We start from the raw sequence: 25,345 nt of genomic DNA, 5'->3' as shown, positions 1-25,345 counted from the left end.
TAGTCTTAAGATCAGTCTTAACGTTAAAAGGTTCTAATATTAAGCAGATTAAAATACGAGTATTTTGTAGATAACAAGAACACGAAGAAACTCCAAACTCTGAGAATTGAAACTTTGTGCCAAGAGAGGCCCCTTAATTTCTGTGAACACTTACTTAAATATTGGAGCCCTCAATTCTAACGAAATCTATGATAAATAACAACAATAACTGTAGAATATTCAATCAATCAACACAAGCCTTGCTTATTCTATATTTAAAAGTGTAATTCTAGCTTCTATCTCCCTGCGCTCAGGTGATGAATTGTATCACTATCACATAAAAGAAGCAGCAAAAAAATCTCAGCATTGGCGTCTGTTAGATATCTCATTGGTTTATGTATGCCTATCAAAGAACTTCTCTATGAGTACAGAGAAAGTTGCAAAGCCAGCGCAACCTATACACGCAGCTTTTGGCCCACCTGAAACAAAATCAATCCATTAAATCCCCAGAAACACAATGTATCATGTAGGCACATTGCAAAGAGGTATATATTATTTCAACCAAATAAGAACACAGTGTATATCAGAGAAATCAAAGCACCTACGAGACTACAGTTTTGGGAATTAGACTACATTTAAATTCCATACACAGAAGATAATAGATCATACCTCGGGCGGACATTGAACCACCGGTCACACATCCAGCTATAGCGGTGTTTGTCGTGTCATGCTTCGCTCTTGCCTTTTTCAGAGAAGTAAAATATAAAAAAAGTCGACAATAAGGTTTCGAAGTTACGATACAGGAGTTAGTAGTGGAATTTCCTTGTTTGTGTGGGTCAATAAACAAGATATTACCTTCTCGACAATGCATTCAGCTGCAGAGAAAACCAAACCCATAACCGCAAATGTCTTACAGGAATTCCAACTCCTTTGGCCCATTTGTTTTGCTGTGAACACAAACTGCTGCCTAGCCGTCATCGTATCATGCATAATAGGATTATCTAGTGCCCCCAAGAACAAACCCATCATCAACCCGAGTCCTCCTCCTACACCACAATTCACAAAGAATGTGTACAAACCAAATTGAATATCCTCACATGTCTAATTCTCATTATCAACTTTAGAATAAATTCTACAACCGGCGAGCATTTATATTAGTAAGTAGCTTTATATCAGAATAACTTCTTTTAGAGCATTTATAGACAACAGATTCGATTTGAGATTTCACATATAACCAAATCCGACTATTATGAGTGCAACCTGAAAGTGATGACTCAGAAGCATATCAACTATTAAAAAGCTAAACACTTTACCAATTTCACTATCCTCAATAAAATTAGCTTTTTCTCATTGACCTATGAATTGATTTTTTTTTTTTTTGGAAAATCAGGAGCAATGGAGCAATATAGATCGAGAAAGAGAGGAGATTTGAACTGACCCATGACTCCACTAGTTACAGCGCGAACGGCGCAGTTGTTCCAAACCTCTTGAGCTCGGATCTCCTCAATGGTTGGCATCCGGATCGGTTGAATCTGGGTAGCGTTCTCATCAGCACCCACGGAGCCCGAAGAAGCACCGGTTGTCTCAGTATTCGAATCTGCCATTTCAAAGGTATAGACTATAGAGAGTAGAATCCGACAAGGGAAAGTGTCATCAAAAGCTTAAAAAGAAAATCAGATCAAGCGCGCGCCTGAGTGATAAACAAATCAGGGTTTATCCCGAGGTTCTAGGGTTTAAGCCACAACAGCTAGCTAGTAGCTAGTTAGCTACCACTCTAGGCCCATTAGTTTACATGTTGGGCCTGTACACTCGATCCTTAATCATCAACTAAGGTCCAATATGTGTATCCTATTGGTAACAACGAAGATTGGCAAACAAAGTGTGATTGATTGAGTTAGCAAACGTTATTATAAAAGTAAAGGAACATATCTAGCATTTTTATTCACAATAAAAGAATGAAAGAATCATCAAATACAAAAGAATGAATAAAATTAGAAGACAAAAGTTGACTTTCATCTAACAATCAAAACTTTTCCACACCTCTCAAGAGACAGAGAGATGCTGTGACCAAATGAATCCCTTAGGAAGCTTCAGCTCCGTGTAGAGGGTTTCTAAGTCAAAAGCTCTGTTTCACCAACTCTAAACACCGTATTCTTCATCTGAGTACTACTAATTCAGTTCCCGCTTTCATCATCGTCAGCGAGACATTTCAGGTTAATGAATGCTTCAAGAGCTTCTCTCATCCACCAATTCTGACATACTTCTCTTGCTTCGTCCAAACTTACCCATCTGCGTTGTCTCATTTCCGCCTCAGGCCATCGCTCGAACTCTTGACTAACAAGCAAAGCAAACATGTATCCATCGTGAATTATGCTATGCCTTTTGCTTTTGTATTGCCATTTCCCAAGCTTTTCTTCGAGCTCTCCCGTTACACCCGCTTCTTCGATTGTCTCTCTCAAAGCAGCTTCCTCCATTGATTCATCCGTCTCCCAACCTCCTTTTGGAAATAACATTCCTTTGCCCTTTTGAGCACTGACAAGAAGAACTTGGATTTCTTGCGTTTCAATTCCATTGACTTGTTGTTTCTTGTATCTGTACGGTACACATCTGCAGAAAATTTTGACCAATTTTGAAATGAGATTCCAGAAGAAGCAAACAAAATGAACAAATATAGTCCTCAAATTTTGAAAACTTCAACACGTTTTTTTTACCAACTAAAATCTTCTGAGATTCCAAATTGCCGCGGGAATAATTAACGGTTTAACGATCTTTCTAATGAACATGAATTCTTAAAAAATTGGTACTTTAAATTATTCTGGCGTATGTTTTACCACAAAACTATATCAAAATTACACCTAAATAATACCTAACTAATCATTATTGTGAATTTGAACACCGGCCAAAGCTAATTTCGAATTGGGGGTAAGATTAATTGATAAAAACAAAAATTAGGGCTTTGAGACGTACCCGACGACTTGACGATAGCCAGAGTTATCGTAACGCTGCAAATCGCGACCGGTACGAGAGACCAAAGAGACAACTTTCTCGATCTGTGCGGGAACAACCTTGGTGGAGGGGATGTTCTCGAAGATGGGCGACAAATACGAGGCCACATTTGATAAGTTTGAGACGAAAAGAGACACAGAGAAGCCTGTCATGTTTTTTTGTTTATACCGATGAACCACGAATTCAGAACAAGAGAGAAAGAGTTGGAATCAAAAAAAGGCTCTGCTCTCAAATTCGGGAGAATCGATTTAAAGGAAGTTTAAGAGATAGAGAAGAGAGAGATGTGAATTTGTTATGAGCGTTATTGGTTAGGACTATCTTTATATGGAACTTCCCACGCGCTTCAACTATTTTTTTTGTTTCTTATCTAAATCATCAACTTGCTTATTCGAGGTTATATTATTTATTGACTCAACTTTCCCGGTTATTGTAATTGAGTTCTCGGTTTTGTTCGGTTGATGGAATCTGACATAACAGATTCTTTTTTGTATTTTGAGATTCGTTAATGAGACAACTCTCTTCCTAATGGATTCAATAATTTCAAAAGCTTCTAGAGTTTCCCTCTTATCAAAATCAACACGAGTAATATCTTCTAGAATATTTATGTTTTTCGTCAAAAGAAAAATCAAACTTAGATATCGTAACAAGAAACAAACAAGGTCAACTCGATAACGACCAAAAAAACCTCGGCACAGACACGGAGAAGAAAATGCGGGAAGGGTGTGTGAGACACGCGCATCACAGGTGCGTGAAGAAGATTAGCAAGTGTTTTTGTTAGTTTATAGTTCAGTACTAAGAGAGTGTGGTCATCCACAAACTCGTCCCTGACGCAAACACGTTATTAGGCGATGCCTTTATTTCTTTTATTTTTTATCACCATTTATCTCTATCATCTCTCTAGTATAAAATTATTTTTTCAAGTGTCTTCTAGAAGGCCCAACGTTGTTGATACAGCCGAAAAGCTTATAAATGGGCCATGGCCCATTACACCACAAGTTTTCTATCTTACTAAAAAAAATTTCCTTTTATTTGATACTTGAAACTACTATTGAGGTTAGATGTTGAATGGTAGGTGTGGTTTGTCTTTTGCCATGCTTTTTTAAAGTTCTTTTTTTCTTTGGATTTAGAGTAATTATACTGCCCCAAAAAATGGCTAAAAGGTTACTTTTTATTTTTATGATAAAGTTGATTATAAACTGGATTAATAAAATGCTTCTTATCAGAATTTTTATGTCGTAAGTTTTATAAAAATCTTTAAAAAACTTACATGTATATATTCTTCTGATAAATGGTAAAAGCTTGCTTTATCATGAAAATTTTATGGTGGATGAGATAATCCATCTACGTATTCTCAGATAGGTGTAGGCCTACTACCAAAAAAACTGCGCAGGTCCTTTTTTATTATCCTCATTTAATTATTGGATCGGCTGGCGATATCTTTTATATTCAGAGTATCTGCGAATAGTTCCAATAAAATTCTAAAGCTTCTATTAATTAAATTTTGGATAGTATACATATATATGTCGTACCAAAGTTTTTTTATTTCTTTTGATAAAGTATACGAACCAAAGTTGAAAATATATGCATACTATATATATATATACTAGTTATAGCCCGTGCGTTGCACGGGGAGAACACCACCAATTTGTAGATTTTATTCATTCAAAATGTGTAAGTATAACACCAATGACCAATATCAAAAATACATTTTAGTTTTATTAAACTTAATTTGTACGTAAGTTTGTTTAATTCATAACTTTAAGTGAATGAAATTAAATTAGATATAAATGATATTTTTGGTTTGATTGAGAAAGTGAAACAGTAGGATTAAATCGTTACATCCAAAGCTGTATCATAATATTACCAAATCGTCACATATGAGCGACAAAATTTGAGGAAACATTCATTGCATTATGAAATTGCCAAGGGTCTTACATAAATACGCAAACGTATTGTAAGACATAAATGAGCGATCGAACAAACAAAAGCCCTTTACCTTTGTATATTGTATATCTTACTCAAAAGGATCTTGAACATATATATTAGATGATTGCACGTTTAAATTCTTCACACTTCACCGTGGAAGATGATTCCACATCATGCACCCATCTTTCAGATTGTTTTTTTTTTCTTTTCTTTTGAATTGCAAGACTTCAAAACTTCATTTTTGTGTTGTTTCTATACGAAATTATATTCCAAACTTCATTCTCCAAACTCTCGTCTTCTAAATTCACCAAAGCATAGCCAAAGATTTGATGATATCATACCGGCGTTTAGGTGGACCAAACTTAGCGGGTAAAGATCCGTCACATGGGAAGTTAACGTCATATTGGTGAACTCCCTCACACAGGCACCACGAAGGCTGACGCTAAACCGTCACCTTCAATGTTTTTGCCATCCTGACACAACCATATATCTTCAAGTTATAGTGAAACTGAGAACGGAAGATGAGTAAAAGTAAGGAAAACAAAGGTTTTGTGAAAAGTAAAAGAAAGGTTTCATGCACACAAAATCAGATACCCACTCATCTAAGACATGCAGAGAAGAGAAAACAAACCAGAGAGATTTGAGGTTATTGTTTTATATTCGTCCAATGCTGGAAATTTCAAGAGAGACGGCTCAATAATTTCTCTTTTACAGAAGCTTGTATCCTACTTCCCTGTTTCAAAACTAAACGTAAAACTTGTAACAGAGTTGTTATAAAATTAGTAAAGACTGTGAATACATTAAAATTTACATGAGAGTTTGTACAAGTGATAAGAACACAACAACACATGAAATACGATGATGACAAAGTAAACCGAAATTGAGAAATTCGAACATAGAATTTGTATATTGAAAGATTTTGATATAGAAGTAGTGCTTGCAGTTAGAAGGAGAGATTCTATTGATGAACCCTAAAATCAGAACATGTAAGAAATTAAAAAATTTTACCCGATTAGAGCTGGAGGAAACACGAATCAGAAAAGGAAGAGATCTAAAAGCTTTTTGTATGATAGCCCAAACTTCTCCAGCGGAGTATACTTTGATTGAGATGAGGTTGGAGAAGATTAGAGTGATGGTTTTTGGTTCATAATCTAAAATAGTTGAAAAGCTTACCTTTGATTCAAATCAAACGACGGAAGCTCAGTAGAGATAGGGAGAAATTGAGAAATACACCGTTCTAATGAATAACACCGTTCAATTGATTGAGAAATTGAGAAATCATTGGTTTTTTATCTCAGAAATCGGGGAATAAGGGTGAGAAGTAGTATGAAAGGAATATTGATTTTGAGAGATCTAAAACCTTTTTGTAGTTCCATTGTTGAGAAGTGGAGATCGATTTTGAAATCGTGGGAGAAAAAGGGGATGCGGTTGTGGGAGAAAGGTTTTCTCGACATTTATTTTTTGTTTTATTTAAGGATAATTAAAATTTAATTGTTTTAAAATCTGAAAGATAAAAAATTGGAACTTAAGCCAGGTGTCATATGGAGGATGTTGCAGTTACTTGAAAATTTACTTGTGATTTATTAGATAAAGATATATACGTACCAAATACCAAAATAGTTGTACCTAAAATCTGGTTTACCAAAAACCCAATTCTTTGATTCGTTGACCAACATCCTTTTTATCCAACAAAAAAAAATCTACTCATCATAGCCGTCGGATTATTACTTCAACGGCTATACTGTATCCAGTCGAAGTCACTTATGACTTATCTACATGTGTAGCCGTGTAGGCTACTAAAAATAAATTTACTAGAGATGCATGCATATATGTATACCCAAACTTCATACTATAATATACAGTGGTCATATAATACGTGTAGTGGTGAGATAATATATCACTCGATAGAGTTTACACAATAAATACCGTAAATTACTTAATTCTCTTAGTTACGGATGTATCCCCTATATATTAATAGAAAAACATTTTAAAAAAAAAACCTTACCATCATGTGTTATTAACAAGATTGCCACGCTGATGTGTCGCTCTCACAATAATTTGGCTTCTATATATTTAGATAATTATCCAAGATTTATTAGACTATTTACAGAATTTGTCATTAGTCTTATACATCCATATATCCCATTAATAATTAAAAACATACACTTTTTGTTTATCTTATATTACTATATTTTTATATTTATATTTTTCTTTATATACATTTATATAAATTTTCTTTAGCGGATGGGTAAACAATTTTTTATTTATATTTATATTTATGTTTATATTTAAATGATAAAATATATACATTTGGTTCAAAAATCTCGAATTCAAAACTACAAAATCTTTACATCTTTCATAAATTTTTTACTTAAATAAATAAGATAATCTCTTTTCTATATATGTTACGAATACTTAAAATCCTATTTTTTGGAGGAGTTCTAACTTTTCGAATAAAAACATTATAACCACATTTGTATATAAACCAAAATCTGGCCACATTATAACCATTTCGTAAATAATCTATTCATAATCTAAGAATCTTATATTTGGAACACTAAAAAATCTTAGCTTGGAAACTATCAAATCTCATCTTTGCTAAATTTTGGATTTTTTATACTTATTAAAAAAAAAAAATCTTTTTATATTACAAAATCTCGAAATCTTTAAAACATACGGAAAGACATATTGCCATAAATGGTAACATTTCGTCAATACTTTTTTATCACGTTGAAGCTTTATTCAAGGTTCAAATATTTTACGGGTAAAACATATTCTTATATGAAATAGTCCCAAATTTGAATAATAAAAAAAAAAAATAGAACATGTTTCGTTTTACACAAACGGATCTTGGATCCTGGATAATAATTTTAATCATAATAATTTTACTTGAATCACTTTATCCCGCACATCGTGCGGGTTGTTATCTAGTTTGTGATTATAAGCAATGTTCTGGAGTTTAGAATGTATACTAAGCAATTAAAACGAAGACAAACTAGTTATCCTCCTCCCCATAAGATGTCCATTATAAATTAATCAGACCTAATTACACAATTGAATATTTGAATCACCGTATCTACACGAAATTTCAAATCGTGAACAACCATATAATTAAGACTCAATTTCTCTTTAAAACTCGGACAAAAAATCAAGAATAAATAAAAAAACAAAATACTAATCTACGATTGAAAATTGATTTTTTTACATATATAGTATTATAATGATCCTCGAGACTTTAGGCATTTAGCTCTCCACGATCGTCTCCAACTTAGGCCTCCAAGATCCATGTTTTGATTCGTATAGTACCTTCTCATCTAGGGTTTCTCTTATTTCCACACCATCGTGATCATGATTATCATCATCATTAGCTGATGATGAGTTTCTTCTTTTGTCTCCCGTCGCCGGAAATATGCAAACAGGGAATATTCTCTTCAAATGGCTATACCGGCTTTCGTTGAGTGTCTCCGCGGCTTTGTCGGAGATGAGAGCGAGTTCTTCATGTGTTAAGACAGAGAAGAGCATGTCGGTCGGGAGGAGGAGGTAGAGATGTCGTCTCGGCCGTAAAAACTCGTTGGGAGATACGGCGGTGACTCGTTGGCCGATTTGGAGTAAAGTTGAGTCGGTGATAAAGTGGCCGGAGCGTCTAGAGACGATGTCGGAGGTTTTGATGGGTTTTGGGAAAACTTCGAGAGTTCCGGTGAATGGAGCCAAGATTTTGACTACTCCTGAGGATGAGTTTGTTGATATGATCAACGGTGCGCATGAAGATGTGTTTCCCATTATTGTGATCCGAGTAGAAGAACGAGAGAACGAAAGAGAAACACAGAGAGAGAGACGTTTATAGAAAATGGGCTGGCTTTATAATTATGTTTATATATATATATATATATATATATATACTTGTATTAGTATAGGGATTAAGTGATGATTAAGTATTACTAATTAATTTTGTTAGCTGTTTGTGTACAACTGTGTCTATCTTCTTTCTCTTCGTAATATAGTTGTCGTTTCTAATTAACTTTATTGGGGGACTTTATCTGATAGATATAATTTCTTATTAAACTACAAAAAGTAAGGTTTTCGTTTCACGAACACTAATTCATTAATTCACATATATATATGGCCGCTACATAATTAATTTTCATATAATCATCAAGTCAAACTCGATAATTAATCAGATTCATTCCTTATAAGACCAGCTTATTTGTTTTATGTTTCGTTCTACCGAACAAAACAAAAAGATTACAAATATAAAATGTATATCTAAGTGTGACTTTTTGTTGTGACAAAGGTCATTTAGAACTAAATGTTTTTATTCGGCAAAACAGCATGAATCAATGCGATAAGAGAAAGCAGAAAATTAGATTTGACTTTTTTTACTTCGACAGTTATAAATGGGAGTCAGTACAATGCCAACAAAAAATGGTAATCAACATACTATACAAAATTATGATTTAACTATTGTCATAACTCATATATAAAAATTGTGTAAATTTTTTTTTTTTTTCAAACTTGATTGAGACATAATGTGATTAAAGTCTATAATGTGAATTAATACGATAGAGTAGAGTAGAGAGAAGAAAAACGCACATGGACGAAGGATGGGTCTGATTGTGAAGAGCTGGGCGATTGAGCTGAGCTCGAGTCACGACGCTACCTAACTCATCATTAGACATGGCTTCTCCCTCCGTTTTGTTTTTGTTTTTCATTTTTATACTTTGATATTATAATAATAACTTTAGTTCTCTGTTCTTAGAAATTCCAAAAGCCAAAAACAAAGATTACATAACATAAGTCGGTACCATGAAACAAAGTAATATATCATATATATATACAGCTCAATAGCTGTCTGAATACATTTATTCATTCAATAAAAGGAAAATTTGGTAGTTGCCACATTTTTGTACAGTATGTTTTTTAATCAACGTTTTATATTATTAAAACTTAAAGCATTATAGGAAACATGCCATATATAATCATGTATACTGTAGATTTGGTATTCAGATGTAGACAGGTAAATTCATGTTACTCTATAGATTAAAGTTATAATTTTTAATTTATAAATTGTAGTTGATTAAGAAAATTATATAAACTGCATATGTATACGTATACACATACTAACACACAAATTAGTACAATTAGTAGGCTTTATTAGATGGATTTATGTAAACTATATCAAATTTTGTTAAACACTCTTAGTTTATGTCTCTGTGTGTATATGTTTATGTGGCTGTATGTTTACTTGCGTATATGTATTTGTCGCTGTCGGAGACTAAAACAGTTCGAGTTATGTGATTTTATTTGTAAAGTGCCCTGGACTTTGGACTCTACTTGTTTCGTTGTTTATTGCTTGTTTTGTTGGCTTCATAATCTTAAAGATTAAAATAAACGAAATCGAATCCATTTGATGAACTGTCATATGGTTTAGTATATCGATAATTTTACAACACAGAGTCACAAACACTCGGATAACATTATTATATAAACACATCCATTAGCTAGCTAGAAGCCTAGAACTAAAGTGAAAAGGGGCTCTCAATTAGCTATCGTCAACATATTTAAATCAGGGAATTATTATAATTACATTATCTGGGAGTTGCAATGTCAATATCTTGACAGGTGCTAAAAAGCTAGCTTCCAAAAACGTCAGCTATTAAATTCTAAAGAGTTATATATACATTTTAACTGGAGTTTGTAAACCATAGTGGTCTGTATTGTAACGTTAATTACTGTTATCATATTCCATATATATATTCAGGTGCACTAATTTATAGGTTTATGACTATGTAGAAGATAAACTATGAATAAGACGTTATTTTGCCAGAAAAACGGTCTATTTCCCCATGAGAAGTATCGTATCATAACAGATGGAGCCCATTCTTTGACCACGGTCCATATCTCTTTGAAATCAAAGTTCTATTCCTATTTCTCTCCGAATCGAAAGTTTTAATGCTAAATGTTCCCAGATCTGGATTATATCGGTTTGCACTTTAAAACCAAAGTAAACTGAATACCAAACCACTAAAATTTGATTCTAAACTGAATTAAAATATGACTGACCCGTAAATGATCTGATCGGATATCATCTTCTTCTTCACCCGATTCTTCAAACAATTTTGATAAAATTTGATATCAAAATTACAAAATCCCATTGCATAAATTTATTGTAAATAGAAAATTTGTTCTACAGAGAAATCTCCACTAATCTCGGAAATGCAAGAGCTTGACTTGGGTTGGATTGATTAACAACAAGCTTTCATGTCAAATCCCAGACGGGTTCTGGTGCGAAGAATCTATCGAACCTACGAATCTCAAAAGATCAATTTCCAACGAAATCAGATCGCTTAAAGGACTGATCGAGATTTCCGGAGCGGAGAATGATTTCACCGGTGAGATTCCTGGAAGCTTGGTGAAATTGAAGTAATTGAGCAGGCTTGATCTTAGTAGGAATCAAATCTTCGGCGAAATTCCTAGAGGCATTCGTGGTTGGAGGAATCTAAATGAGCTCAACTTGGCTAATAATCATCTCTTTCGTATAATCACCTCTCCAGCAAAATTTGCAAGCTGGCTCTGTGGAAAAGCAAGCAGCAGCGTGGTGGTTCTTATGGTAGTGGCAATGTGGGTTGGCTCCAATTTAGCTAGACATGCTCCTCTTCCACAAGGAGCTCTTCTCACCCTCCTCTACATGTCAATCAAGCTTCAAGTTGACTCAACCTGAATTTTCTTCTCTAAGTTTCCACTACGTTTAGGTTGTAAATAGCTAGATTACATTGTTCTCTATTCCAATGATAAGAAGTGTGTCCTACGATTGGGATCTTGGAGAAAATCGAAATAGTCGTAAAGAGAAGAAATTGCTTGAAAGTTACAAACTCTTTGTTTATCTTTTTCCAAGATAACAAATCAAAGATTACAAAATTTAGGAGAAAGATTAAAACAAATGAAGGGTTATTAACTCGTCTAAGTATTATTATCAATCAGTTATTTCTTAAACTTTCTGCAAAAATGAAGAAACCAAAAAAAAAAAATGAAATCTTTTATGTATTCAACAATCATCATCTTCATTGAGTTTTCTCTGTCATTTCCTTAAGATTCCTCCATCTTCCGCTAGCCATATCGACGAACACCCAGAACCCATTCTCCATCCTCTGTTAATTGAACAAGAAACAGAGAAATTAGCACAAATCCCAGAACGTAATCGGATTTGGATCCTTCCACAAGCTTTAGATTTTGATTTGAATCATCAAGATCTACCTTTGGGTTGATTTGATTTGTTAATTACGGACATATTTGTGTCTACCATTGTTTGTGAGATGTGGCTCTGTTTGTTGTTTACGATTGGGTTTGAGCTCTATGAAACTAATCGGTTTCATGCTTGATATAGTTTTGATCTGACCAAATTATTATGTCAACGGGTAAAATCAGGTTTACTCCGGTTATAATTAGGTTTAGTTGGTTTGTTTATCGGTTTTGTATACAGTAAACCGATTAAACCCAGTTCCGTGGGGTTTTAGCTCTCGAACTTTTGAATCGGGGACATTTAGCATTAAAACTTTCGATTCAGAGAGAAATAGGAAGAGAACTTTGATTTCAAAGAGATATGGACCGTGGTCAAAGAATGGGCTATATCTGTTATGATGTGATACTTCTCGTGGGGAAATAGACCGTTTTTCCGAGAAAAGACCACCAACTTTCTACGATGTCCTCTTCCCAAGAGAAGTCAAAGCAACAGTAACATTGATGAGCCATAAGCATTTCCCACCTCGTACTTGAACCGCTGGAGAGAAGGTTGCAGGCGTGAAGGTGATGGTCAATCATGGCCTATGTTGATCCGTGATGCAGTCCAAGTTAAATTTTGATGGCCTTATCTAGTGTTTTTTGCCCATCAAGAAAGAGTCATGTTTGTTTTTTTTTTTTTTTTTTCTTTTAAAACTACATATGCTCTTGGTTCAGTTTGGTTTTATTTTTTGTAATTTGGATTTAAGTTTACAATTAAACTTCTACAAATTTCACTGGCGGGTATCCTTTTTGTTTTAATATAAATATGATTGGAAGAATTTGAAAAAGCTCTTAAGATTATTTTGTATATAAACTTATAAATATGTGGAATAAATTGTTTATACAAAATAATGGTTATAATTGGATTTATGTCCGTCTATCTTAACTAATTTCATCATATCTATCTCCTTTCATCTAATTCACTAGATTTTATAAGAAGACAACAAAATGAAAACTAAAATCCATGATAAGAAGATTTGAACATTTGGACATTTGTTTAGACAAAATGTTGGTAAAGCGTTGTTGGAAGTTATTACTATTATTTGAATTTCATAGTACATCAGTTATAACCTTTAGTTGAAATAAGAACGTTACCGAACATCGTCTGATTAATTTCCAACAAATGAAAGCCTAGCCGATAAAGACGTACGTAAAATAAATATAGTAGATCAGAAGAAGAGTGTTGCCACGACAGCCGATGCAAAGCTAAGTCCACCGAAGTTGATGGCCGGAGCTGAGCTTGTTGGTTTGGCCGTCGAAGAAGCTGCATCTCCGGTTGAACCGCTTCCTGTTCCTGTCGTTTTAAAAATAAAATTACATAAATAATCCACAATTTTTAAAACTTAGTTTTATACCACAAAAAATATATTTCCCGTAAAACCCTCACAAATAGATTTAAATTTCAAATATTTTAAACTTTTATGTATTCGTACCGGTACTGGTGGAAGATGCTGGAGGAGTTTTGGGGGTTGCCGGCGGTGTTGAAGACGAATTAGTTCCTTCGTTAACACAAAACCAACAGAAAATAATGTCGCATTAATTATTAGGCTAGATAAGAAATAAAAACGGCGTCGCATTGGGCTAAATAAGAAACTTAAAAACGACGTCGTAGTAGGGATTTATTCACCGGCGCTGGTTTTGCATAGTGACACGTCAGCTTTGGCGCCACAAGCTTTGGGGAGATCGAGAGCGTTTTCTTTAGTGAGGTTAAGCGATTTGAGCATATCGACGTTGTTGAAGACGGCGCAGAGACACGTCGCGTCTTTGGCTACGATCTCATTCAACGGCATGCAACACGACGCCGGCGGCGGAGTCACCAAGTGAAGATACGGCTGACACGGCATCAGTTTCTGAATACACGGCAGTGAGTGTGCGTCTCCTCCTGCACCGCCACTCGGTGGTGTAGTCTGTGCATTAGACGACGTAACGGCGCAAAATACAAGAACGACGGCGACGGCGACGGCGAATCTAACAGTCTCCATTTCTCAAGCGGTAATATCTCTTTATATATGTTCTTTCTATCTTTAGTTGTTGGTGGTAAGATGTAAAAGTTGTAAACACATGTGATTATTTATATGTACACACGGCGGTTATAATTTTTGGGTTATGAATTTAATCCAGCCTGATTTTTCGAGATAATCAGTTTCTGATCCTATCATTATGCATTGGAACGAAGACTAAGCTCTGGATTAGTGAAGATTTTGACTTTGCTTAATTAGTTAATCCAAAATTAATCTAGAATATCGTTATTACAAGAGTGGCCAATTTTAAGAGTTTAGATGTTCGTTCATATAGAAAGTGGAATGATATGGAACCTTAAATGGAATGATACCATATACTATGTTTTCTTGTAGTTTTCTCACCTAACAACAATACAAATTATTCTCAATTTTTTTTTTATAAATATGTATAATGATGTATTTGCTAAAGAAAGTTTTTGCTTTTAGCAGATAAGTTAAAAGGCTAAAGGCTTTTGGATATGGATTTCCACGTAAGAGCCTACACGATGTAACGTTACATTAATCTCAATTTGTTAAATATATAGTTTCATATATATGGAGACAGAGACAGAGAGATGCGTATGAAATTGGTTGGTTGACTGTATATTAATTACATCGGAGGAAACGGAGAATCGTAGTGATCGGAGAAGATGGGTGGCGTCGTTGGGTTTGTTGGTCTTGATTCTTACAGCTTCGAATTAGCTTCTTCGCTTCTTCGTTCTGGGTTTAAGGTTCAAGCATTCGAGGTCTGTTGCTTCGGCTTTTTTTTTTTTTTTTTTTGTTGGATCGGCATGTTCTGGAAAAATCATGTGGATCGGTTTAAATTATTCGGAACCAAACATGTGAAATTTGTGGGTTCTGTAGTAATTTCGAAATACTCAGTCTATCTCTCGGGATTTCAGCTGTTTTACACGTTTATATCAATCTTCTCTACAGACGTGAAATTGATTTGATTAGTAGTTTGGAATTTTTGTTGGAAAAAATAAGGAGGAAAGCTAAATTGTTGTATCTAATTCGACAGATAAGTACAGAATTAGTGGAGAAGTTCACTGAATTGGGAGGACACAAATGTGACAGCCCTGCTGATGTTGGGAAAGGTATAGCAGTCTCTGAGTGTATTCTAAGGAATTTGAAACACTAACATACATGGATATGAGTTCAAATTCTAAGGCAAAGATGCACATTTTTTACGGTTTATCGAGCATTTGATTTTATATCCAGCACTAGCCTCTGTACATGCAAACCGTCTTCTTGTGTGTTCTGTTGCTACCTTGTTTTATGACTCTCTTTACTTTTGATACTGTCTTGTGTCATGATATTTACCTTGCTTCCTCTCTCTTGTGTCTTTGTTCTTAATTAAGCAGGTGCAGCAGCCGTGGTGGTTTTACTATCCCACCCTGACCAAGTTCAAGATGTCATTTTTGGTGATGAGGGTGTTATGAAAGGTACTCCCGAAGATTCTTTAGCTCATATTTTATGAAATTTTTCTCAGAATTATTGTTCTTCGCAGGTCTACAGAAGGACACTGTATTGCTTTTGTCTTCGACAATATCGACTTTGCAACTCCAGAAGCTAGAGAAACAACTTACAGGTTTCAATTTGATACTTTGAGGCATGGTTTTCCTTTCTACACCGTATTTTGAAGTTTGCGCTTTTCAGTCATGAACTGAAAATGGGATTTGTTTCCACTGCAGAGAACAGAGAGCAGATTTTTGTAGTTGATGCCTATGTTTTAAAAGGGATGTCTGAGCTTCTTGATGGAAAACTAATGGTATATACTCTCTTGTCTTGCTAAGTTTGTTATGCTGGTGGACTACTATTGTGCTAGCTGATCTCCATTCATTGTTAAAAGTTGCGTGTCACCATACTTGTAGTAACCTTTTCCTTTTCAACTTATAAGATAATAGCATCTGGAAGGTCAGATTCGATCACAAGAGCACAACCCTTTCTTACTGGTAAAACTTAACTCTAGTGTATAGACCCGCTCAAGATGTAGACGTTCTGAATTTTAATTTTGTTACTGAGAAAATCTCTTTGTTTCATTCAGCAATGTGTCAGAAGCTGTACACTTTTGATGGAGAAATTGGTGCTGGAAGGTATGGAACTTTCCAGAATTACCTTCTCGTGGTCACTACAACTTCTAAGAGTTTGTCTGCCTATTTCCTCGTCGCGATTCATATCAATTATAATGCTCAAGTTGTTTACCGAATTTAATGTCATGAAATCTATGAGATATTTGGTCGTAATATGCGTAAAAAACACCTTTGACTATTCTAACTGTTCCCCTGCATTACAGAAAACCAATTGATGTCATTGTTTTTTTTCTGAACCAGTAAAGTTAAAATGGTGAATGAGCTGCTTGAGGGCATTCATCTTGTTGCTGCTGTGGAGGCTATATCTTTAGGTTCTCAGGCGGGTGTGCATCCGTGGATACTGTATGACATAATTTCCAATGCTGCTGGAAATTCATGGTATGCTTTATGCTACTACGACTTTCCTTTTGTTATGAGTATCAAAAAGGTCTCTCATAGTAGGACTGTTAGTAATCACAGGTTTGACAACATTTCATGTATTAGTAGATCTTTAATAACACACATTTAGAGAACGGAAAAAGAATAAGCTGAATAGTCTAATTCTGGAAGTTTTGAGAATAAACTATTGCAAGTAAGTTGTAACTATAGCATGGTTTCCTGTTTACCAAATCTAACTGGAAGAAAAATAGATTTTGTTTTAGCTTCTCATTTAGGCCCATTGAAGATATGCCAAATTGACATGCCCATATTCTGATCATGGCTGTCACAAAAATAAATTGTCTTGTGTATATTTTGTTTTCAGGATTTACAAGAATCATATTCCTTTGTTGCTAAAAGATGATATAGAGGGTCGCTTCCTCAATGTTCTCGCTCAAAATTTGGTATTATGATACATCAAATAGAAAGTGATATTTTATCGTTGTCGTTCTTTCGGTTCAAAGGAAAATAGGAAAGAGAGAAATACATAATTTAGCTCCAATTTATTTTATTTCTTCACTGTGATTAAGTCTTGATGTTTAGCATATGTAACTAATGAGACTCTAACTGACTTTCTGATGGCAAGGGCATTGTTGAAGATAAAGCCAAATCGCTCCCATTTCCTGTCCCACTTTTGGCAGTTGCACGCCAACAACTAATCTCCGGTATAAATCAATATGATCTCATGTCCGGGACAATGATAACAACCTCTTTCCACTTATTTATTTCTATGCATAACTTTCCCTTCTCCAGGAATATCACAGATGCAGGGAGATGATACAGCTACTTCATTGGCTAAGGTCCCTAATAAAGTTTTCTCCATCTGTTTTCTAGTTCTTTGGAAACTTGTGGAAATTGTAACTGAATGGAAAACTACTGTCATAGACCATTTACATGACGCATGACTCTCTAATGAAAGGTTCACCTAATGATTAAGCAGATCTGGGAAAAAGTACTTGGTGTTGGCATATTAGAAGCAGCCAATAGAGAACTTTATAAGCCAGAGGATTTGGCCAAAGAAATTACTTCTCAAGCAAAGCCTGTGAATAGAGTTGGTTTTATTGGTCTTGGAGCAATGGGTTTTGGCATGGCAGCACACCTGTTGAAATCAAATTTTTCTGTCCGCGGTTATGACGTAAGCCTTTGATTAACCCTCCAGTCTCCACTAGAAATGGTATAGGGAGTCTATGATATACATGTTCAGGATGATTGTGTTAGTTGGTTTTAATTGGTTATATGAGTCGGTGGTATATATGTATAAGAGTAAGTTAACACTGTGTTTACAGGGGCACATGGTTTGCCTCAATCTAGACTTTTGGCTGTAGTGCATTCATAGATTGCCTTACTTTTGGCTGTTAGCTCCGTGAATGTTATGCTTTGGGTGCCTTTTTCATATAATTGTTAATTTACTCATGTATTCGCATTAGCTCGTCAGATTATTATAAATGTAGGATTTGCTAATAGGTGACTTAAATTCAAAGAGAAACACTGTTTTATCACTCTTAAGCAGTAAACATGCAACATTTTGAAATGAAATGTTGAAATGATTTGAATTGCAGGTATACAAGCCAACACTTGTCAGATTTGAGAATGCCGGGGGATTGGTGGCAAATTCTCCAGCTGAAGTGACGAAAGGTACTCCTCGAAAGCAGATAATTACAGTGTAGCTGTGTCATGTAGCTCCCAGCTCTTTTGAGATGAATATCTGCCTTTTCCCCTAAAATCCAGTCATTTACCCCAAAAATAATACTTACAATTTGTATCTGCTCCTACAGATGTAGATGTTCTTGTAATTATGGTAACAAACGAGGTTCAGGCTGAGGATGTCTTGTATGGACATCTTGGAGCGGTTGAAGGTATCTCTCTATACCCTAGCTTTTAGCACTGGAGGTTAGAGCTGACTTTCCTATCTTTTCTTTCAAATATTTCAGCTATTCCATCTGGAGCGACTGTTGTACTTGCGTCAACAGTCTCTCCCGCGTTTGTTAGCCAACTTGAAAGGCGTCTAGAAAGTAAGTTTTTTTCTTTGCTTGATGATAGAGGAAAATCCTTACAAAGTGTTTTCAGTAACGGGCTACAGTAAATACTGTTCATTCTGGTTGGTCATATGCCCCGCTGATTAATTCTCACTTCCCTCATTATCTTTTACTGTCACTTGATTGAGTTCTATAATTTATTCTTTTTTTGGTAATCTTGCAGATGAGGGAAAGGACCTAAAGCTGGTGGATGCTCCTGTTTCTGGTGGTGTCAAGAGGGCTGCCATGGGGGAACTTACGGTATGAAGTCTAGAAACCTATTTAATGCGTCTGTAAGGAAGCTGAAGTTATATAGTTTTTCAGATAATGGCTTCAGGTACCGATGAAGCACTTAAGTCTGCGGGACTTGTGTTATCAGGTGACGATTTCATTTTCATTTTTCTGGTGATATAGTTCTTGTTCACATCATAACCTGGATGTGCCTGATTATATTATTTTTGAGCAGCATTAAGTGAGAAGCTCTACGTGATTCAAGGAGGTTGTGGGGCAGGAAGGTAATTTGTTTTATCTTTTGTTATTAACATCACGATCCTTTCTTTACTGACATGGAAATTTTCACTTGCTTTGTTACTTGTTTATTTGATGTTCCATAGTGGTGTAAAAATGGTCAATCAATTGCTTGCGGGAGTTCATATCGCATCAGCTGCCGAGGCAATGGCATTCGGAGCTCGGTTAGGTCTGAATACTAGAAAGCTATTCAATGTTATTTCCAACAGCGGTGGAACATCTTGGTATGCATTACGTAGATTTTTCTGGAATAACTTTTTTTTATCTCTGGAAAATTCTGTGTTACCATTCACAGCTTTAACATTTCTGATGAAAAGTGCATCACTCTGATGCTCTGAATTTTTTTTAACTATCTTATGCCTAAAGCCTTGTCTTCATGAAACCCTGTGCTTTTGCTTGTTGATATTTATTTTTACAAGTTAATAAGAAACGCGTTTATGTTAGCCTTGTAGGTCGTAAATTGAATGGCTCCTATTTTACATCTTGCAGGATGTTTGAAAATCGTGTTCCGCACATGCTCGATAATGATTATACACCATACTCTGCTCTTGATATTTTTGTCAAGGATTTGGTAAGATTAGCAACTGTAATCAATTTGTAAATTTGTTCTGTTTTCTTGACTTATGCATGAGTTTTGACCGTAGGGAATTGTTACTCGAGAAGGTTCATCCCGTAAAGTTCCACTCCATATATCAACAGTGGCACACCAGCTATTCTTAGCCGGTATCCTTCAGTCTTTTATCTGTCTCAATTCATCTTGCATGTGCATCATTTTTGTCCTACCTTTTCAGCAATTCAAATTATTATTTAAGAGCTCAGTATTTGGGTTGAATACATAGTCTCATGTGTTGCAAATTTCTTCAAAAATATTCTTAGCAGTGCTTCTTTCTACTTTTACTGAGCTATGCTACTATAGTTCCTTATCCTTATTGCCCCATATAGATGGAGACTAATATCCTTAGAGATATTTTCATTTACAGGCTCTGCTGCGGGCTGGGGACGGATTGATGATGCTGGAGTGGTGAAGGTATAATTTTCATATGTGTACTGATTCCTAGCACCAAGATTATTGTGGTTGAATTTGAGACAGCTTTTGGCTGTTAATTTACGTCTCTATAAACAATAGAAATCCTCTTTTTACGTGAAAGAAAATGCAAACGTTTGCTAGTAAATGACAAATATACAGTTTAAGGTGCTTTTTATTGATACCGAAGCCGAAAGATTTTGGAGTTTGCTCTTATAGATTATGAACTATTGGAAACAAGATCTACTTATAGTGTTTACTGGTTATCTTTCTTAGCCATAGATGGACATATGAAGCTATAACAGTGTCAAGATTGGTGTCTTATTAAGCTGTAAGTAACTGAAACGTTTTATTATATTTATAGGTATATGAAACCCTTGCTGGGATTAAAGTCGAAGGGAGACTTCCTGTTCTGAAGAAACAAGACCTACTGAATTCTCTTCCATCTGAATGGCCTTTAGACCCTACAGCTGACATACATAGACTAAATATGGGAAACTCGAAGACATTGGTTGTTCTTGATGATGATCCAACCGGGACACAAACTGTTCATGACGTAGAGGTTTTAACTGAATGGTTAGTCTTGCATACTTTCTCTATGAAACTGAATTTGTCTTGTCAACACAAAAGATATCATGAATCTTTCATTGAAATAATTGGCAAGTCGCTAGCCTAGAACCCAATGGAAAGAACTGATAATTGGTTATTTCTTTTCCCTACATTTTGACAGGAGTGTTGAATCTATTTCTGAGCAGTTCAGAAAAAAGCCTGCATGCTTCTTCATTTTGACAAATTCAAGGTCATTAAGCCCTGAGAAGGTCAAGACATTTCTTTTATTTTGTGTAGTCTATTGGCTGGAAAGTTCTAGTCTCATGAATGAAAACTAATGTCACTCAACTTCAGCAATCGCAAGCTCTAACTGCATATTTCTTCAACAGGCTAGTGCGTTGATCAAAGACATCTGTTCCAACCTATGTGCTGCATCAAAAGAAGTTGGCAACGCTGACTACACTATTGTTCTGAGGGGTGATTCAACATTACGTGGTCATTTTCCTCAGGCAAGTTTGGTAACCCTATCATGAAATAGCAGACTATCATGTCAATGTTATGATTTGAGCTTGACATCTGTTTCTGTCATAACTTGATATTATGATCCACATACAGGAAGCAGATGCTGCTGTCTCAATACTTGGGGAAATGGATGCATGGATTATTTGCCCCTTCTTCCTTCAAGGAGGACGTTATACTATTAATGATGTGCATTATGTTGCGGATTCTGATAGGTATGTCATTGTGAGCAACATGTGTGTGTATTTAATTTTTTCAAACTTCCAGAATCAAGGAAAAGTTCCCTTCAGAGGATGAAGATTGATGGTCTTCATCTTGAATATTGCAGGCTCGTTCCTGCAGGAGAGACAGAGTTTGCCAAAGACGCATCCTTTGGATATAAATCCTCAAATCTCCGTGAGGTCTGAATTCTTACAACAAGGGAATCATCTTATATTATTTGACCCTTTAAGAAATTATTAATAAGGAAGAATTTGATATGATTCCAGTGGGTTGAGGAGAAAACAGCTGGCATCATTCCGGCTAACAGCGTTCAGTCGATCCCAATTCAGCTTTTAAGAAAAGGTGGTCCTGATGCAGTGTGTGAGTTTCTATGCAGTTTAAAGAAGGTAAATTTTCCAAGCAGATTTTGAGATGACTTCATGATGGTGCTCTCCGTGAACTTTTGGTCTTCATAATCGTGAAATCAATTAGTCCCAGTTGTGTAGAAAGTCTTAACTCTATTTCCATTTCATATGTAATTCAGGGGTCTACATGTATTGTCAACGCCGCTAGTGAAAGAGACATGGCTGTATTTGCAGCGGGGATGATCCAGGTAAGCCGCCCAATTACTCTTCTAGTCTTTAATTTTTTGTGGCATATTCAATTAGAGGATACATTTATTTTGCTCTTATATTTTTGGTCCCTTCTTTCCATTGAACATTATATATGGCAGGCAGAACTGAAAGGGAGATCCTTTTTATGCCGCACTGCTGCTAGCTTTGTGTCTGCTCTAATAGGGATTATTCCAAAAGATCCTGTGTTGCCGAAAGATTTCGCATCTAACAAAGAAAGTAGTGGTGCACTAATAGTTGTAGGCTCATATGTCCCGAAAACAACAAAGCAGGTTAGCTTATCTACTAACAACACTAATTTCTTTGTTATGTTTTCAATGAAACAAAGGTAAAGAGTGCTGAGTCATTTTCTTCAAACTAACAGGTTGAAGAACTACAATCACAACATAAGCAGAAGTTAAGGAGCATCGAGGTACAGGAAGTAGATGTAGCACGGGATATTGTATTTTCCCACATGCATGCTTTGTTTGCTAAGTTCTAGCAATGATCAACAGATCTCTGTAGAAAAAGTTGCTCTCAAGTCATCCGAAGTGAGAGAGGAAGAAATCAGAAGAGCAGTTGAGATGGCTGATGCTTTCCTTCGGGCTGGCAGGGAGACTCTGATTATGAGCAGTCGTGAACTCATCACGGGGAAAAGTTGTTCTCTATTCAAATCTTTATATCTTTTTGTCGTTGGTATAAAGTCATGACTGAGGAATATCATCATTAACGGGTCTGATATTCATTTTGACAGCATCTTCCGAAAGTCTTGATATTAACAGCAAAGTGAGCTCCGCTCTGGTTGAAGTAGTGAGCCAGATATCAACCAGACCTCGTTATATTCTTGCTAAGGTATTTAGCTTCTATATTTATCTTTCCATCTCATAAACTTCCTGACACACTCTGTCAATGCACAGTTGAAATTGCATCTGTTCTATGATCCAAAGCCTTTCGAATTCTTTGACATTGTAACCTCATTGTTTAGGGTGGAATTACGTCATCAGACACAGCAACAAAAGCACTTAAAGCAAGACGTGCACTTGTGATTGGTCAAGCCCTTGCTGGTGTTCCAGTATGGAAGTTAGGTCCAGAAAGTAGACATCCAGGGGTCCCCTACATTGTTTTCCCTGGTAAATCTTAATTTGTATTCAAAACATTTAACTGAAGAAAATAGGCATTCTTAATCAACTCTTTTTCTCCATTTGTAACAGGTAATGTTGGTAACAGCACAGCGCTTGCAGAAGTTGTGAAGTCTTGGTCAGTGGTAGCAGGACGGTCGACAAAAGAGCTGCTTCTTGTGAGTATCCTTCTCGTTCTCTAGCTTCATATATCTCTTCTTATATTGATGTTGTCTTTCTATGTAAAATAGAATGCAGAAAAAGGTGGATATGCAGTTGGAGCATTTAATGTGTATAACCTGGAAGGAGTAGAAGCTGTTGTAGCAGCTGCAGAGGAAGAAAACAGTCCTGCCATATTGCAGGTTAGTTTTCTGACTAAAAGTGGATCTCTGATACATAAAAGAGTTCATATGAGAAATATGAGTCACAATAGCAACTAAAGAATAACATTCTGTTCCGAATTGTAGAATGTCCGACACAAAATGAAATGGACGCTGACCTTTCTTTTTTTGGCTATGTTTTGGCTATGCTTTTAGGTCCATCCAGGTGCCTTCAAGCAAGGAGGCATTCCATTGGTTTCATGTTGCATCTCTGCAGCTGAACAAGCTAGGGTAAATGGGCTTTGTGACTGAATTTTAATTCTGCATAAGAATTTAGATGCATACCTTTATTTTAATAGTCATGTAGTTTTGAACTCGCTCTGCAGCTTTCGTATGTGTTTTTTCCGGAATAGACATTGAAATCAAAACTTAAGTGCTGATGCTAAATACCCAATACATGGGCTTGACACTGAACTCTCTGATTAATATGCACAATGTGGCAGGTTCCAATATCCGTACACTTTGACCATGGAACTACAAAGCATGAGCTATTAGAAGCTCTTGAGCTAGTAAGTTTGAGATCTCTATCACTTATGGCAATCTCTTTGTCATCTTTTACTTATTCTTATATTGAAAAATTCATACCAAATTTATTTCTTGCAGGGATTAGATTCAGTGATGGTAGATGGTTCTCATCTTTCCTTCACAGAAAATTTATCCTACACGAAATCCATAACAGAGTTGGCCCGTTCCAAAAACATTATGGTGGAAGCTGAACTAGGTCGACTCTCAGGAACAGAGGATGGCTTGACTGTTGAAGACTATGAAGCAAAGCTCACCAACGTTCACCAGGTCCTTGTTGGTTTTAAGCGCCGATGAATCCAATCTCTCACCTACCAAATTTATGTTGCTAAACCAAAGTACAAATATTTTTTATGACTTTCTCAGGCTGAGGAATTTATGGAAACTGGTATAGATGCTTTGGCTGTGTGTATAGGAAATGTCCATGGAAAATACCCCGAGTCCGGTCCAAAACTCAAGCTTGACTTACTTAAGGTTAATTAAATTCTTGTGCTGAGTGAAGAAGTTTTATGATGTGCTGACTTTGTGTCATTCTTATTCTAACTGATCACCATGTATATAGGAACTCCACGCCTTAAGCTCAAAGAAAGGCGTCATTCTTGTTCTTCATGGAGCTTCTGGTTTGTCTGAGAAGCTTATCAAGGTATGAGTCTATCATGTTTGAAAGTTTCTTAGTGTTTGGTAATAGAAAACTAATAAAATCGGCGGGAAAAGTTTCTCTTTTGATCAAGATCTTGATATGGATTTTAACTGAATTAACGTCTTTGTGGGTGTTATGAATCTTGTTGTCTGAAATCAGGAATGCATTGAAAATGGAGTGAGGAAGTTCAACGTGAACACAGAAGTAAGAACGGCTTACATGGAAGCTCTTAGCTCTGGGAAGAAGACCGACCTTGTTGATGTCATGTCGGCAACAAAAGCAGCCATGAAAGCTGTGATCACCGATAAGATCCGTCTCTTTGGCTCTGCTGGAAAAGCTTGAGTTATTGTTGATGAACAATGTCCGATCAATTTGTTTAGTTCAGTTGTACATCACATCCAAAGAATAAAAAACAGATAATATTACATCACATCCAAAGAAGATGAATGCAATGCAGATGCACTGTTGTTGGAAATAAAGAAATCAGTTTTTAACTGTTTTTTTTTTTGTTTTTTACTTAAGTCAAATATACATAGAAAACT

The 25,345-nt window shown here is 35.7% G+C and overlaps 5 protein-coding genes and 2 long non-coding RNA genes across 10 annotated transcripts; 1 reads left to right on the top strand and 6 right to left on the bottom strand.

Annotated features, from left to right (window-relative positions):
- Positions 1-80: 80 nt before the first annotated feature.
- LOC9326331 (mitochondrial import inner membrane translocase subunit TIM22-4) lies at positions 81-1,681 on the bottom strand. Its single transcript, XM_002890223.2, has 4 exons — positions 1,418-1,681; positions 835-1,025; positions 649-721; positions 81-458 (listed from the first exon to the last, which is right to left on the bottom strand). Exons 1-4 carry the CDS (start codon positions 1,581-1,583, stop codon positions 373-375), a joined length of 516 nt encoding a protein of 171 aa, XP_002890269.1. The 5' UTR covers positions 1,584-1,681; the 3' UTR covers positions 81-372.
- Positions 1,682-1,864: 183 nt separating this feature from the next.
- On the bottom strand, positions 1,865-3,290 carry LOC9326330 (nudix hydrolase 4). Its single transcript, XM_002890222.2, has 2 exons — positions 2,947-3,290; positions 1,865-2,586 (listed from the first exon to the last, which is right to left on the bottom strand). Exons 1-2 carry the CDS (start codon positions 3,135-3,137, stop codon positions 2,154-2,156), a joined length of 624 nt encoding a protein of 207 aa, XP_002890268.1. The 5' UTR covers positions 3,138-3,290; the 3' UTR covers positions 1,865-2,153.
- A 1,585-nt stretch (positions 3,291-4,875) lies between these two features.
- On the bottom strand, positions 4,876-6,195 carry LOC110225188. 3 transcript variants are annotated; one of them, XR_002329599.1, is made up of 3 exons: positions 5,920-6,195; positions 5,543-5,655; positions 4,876-5,384 (listed from the first exon to the last, which is right to left on the bottom strand). It is a non-coding gene; the product is annotated as an uncharacterized LOC110225188 (long non-coding RNA). The 3 variants fall into 3 exon arrangements; XR_002329600.1 differs by having other exon boundaries at positions 5,543-5,644; XR_002329598.1 differs by lacking the exon at positions 5,920-6,195 and having other exon boundaries at positions 5,543-5,761.
- Positions 6,196-7,930: 1,735 nt separating this feature from the next.
- LOC9329057 lies at positions 7,931-8,795 on the bottom strand. The gene has a single exon (XM_021013847.1). It carries the CDS (start codon positions 8,689-8,691, stop codon positions 8,155-8,157), a length of 537 nt encoding a protein of 178 aa, XP_020869506.1. The 5' UTR covers positions 8,692-8,795; the 3' UTR covers positions 7,931-8,154.
- A 2,854-nt stretch (positions 8,796-11,649) lies between these two features.
- On the bottom strand, positions 11,650-12,297 carry LOC110225266. The gene is made up of 2 exons (XR_002329660.1): positions 12,163-12,297; positions 11,650-12,056 (listed from the first exon to the last, which is right to left on the bottom strand). It is a non-coding gene; the product is annotated as an uncharacterized LOC110225266 (long non-coding RNA).
- Positions 12,298-13,199: 902 nt separating this feature from the next.
- On the bottom strand, positions 13,200-14,373 carry LOC9329056 (lipid transfer-like protein VAS). The gene is made up of 3 exons (XM_002890220.2): positions 13,814-14,373; positions 13,620-13,685; positions 13,200-13,480 (listed from the first exon to the last, which is right to left on the bottom strand). The coding sequence occupies exons 1-3, from the start codon at positions 14,166-14,168 to the stop codon at positions 13,356-13,358; spliced, it is 546 nt and encodes a 181-aa protein (XP_002890266.1). The 5' UTR covers positions 14,169-14,373; the 3' UTR covers positions 13,200-13,355.
- A 238-nt stretch (positions 14,374-14,611) lies between these two features.
- Positions 14,612-25,300, top strand: LOC9329055. Of its 2 annotated transcripts, XM_021014274.1 has the most exons (42): positions 14,612-14,932; positions 15,208-15,283; positions 15,551-15,631; positions 15,697-15,777; positions 15,881-15,957; positions 16,087-16,141; positions 16,234-16,282; positions 16,520-16,657; positions 17,022-17,100; positions 17,283-17,361; positions 17,450-17,496; positions 17,637-17,831; positions 18,256-18,331; positions 18,472-18,552; positions 18,628-18,708; positions 18,896-18,972; positions 19,036-19,090; positions 19,178-19,226; positions 19,326-19,463; positions 19,729-19,810; positions 19,884-19,962; positions 20,220-20,266; positions 20,628-20,839; positions 20,994-21,081; positions 21,202-21,321; positions 21,428-21,546; positions 21,660-21,732; positions 21,820-21,939; positions 22,077-22,145; positions 22,266-22,436; positions 22,529-22,576; positions 22,659-22,800; positions 22,898-22,995; positions 23,129-23,273; positions 23,355-23,440; positions 23,513-23,623; positions 23,798-23,872; positions 24,085-24,150; positions 24,245-24,433; positions 24,530-24,637; positions 24,726-24,806; positions 24,963-25,300. In XM_021014274.1, the coding sequence occupies exons 1-42, from the start codon at positions 14,837-14,839 to the stop codon at positions 25,143-25,145; spliced, it is 4,122 nt and encodes a 1,373-aa protein (XP_020869933.1). In that variant the 5' UTR covers positions 14,612-14,836; the 3' UTR covers positions 25,146-25,300. The 2 variants fall into 2 exon arrangements, with proteins under 2 accessions (XP_020869933.1, XP_020869934.1); XM_021014275.1 differs by lacking the exons at positions 14,612-14,932; positions 15,208-15,283; positions 15,551-15,631 and having other exon boundaries at positions 15,734-15,798.
- Positions 25,301-25,345: the final 45 nt, after the last annotated feature.

Source organism: Arabidopsis lyrata, assembly GCF_000004255.2.
Source record: "Arabidopsis lyrata subsp. lyrata unplaced genomic scaffold ARALYscaffold_1, whole genome shotgun sequence".
NCBI classification, from domain to species: domain Eukaryota; kingdom Viridiplantae; phylum Streptophyta; class Magnoliopsida; order Brassicales; family Brassicaceae; genus Arabidopsis; species Arabidopsis lyrata.
Note: the sequence above shows the minus strand (reverse complement) of the source record. Positions and strands in the feature narration are given on the sequence as shown.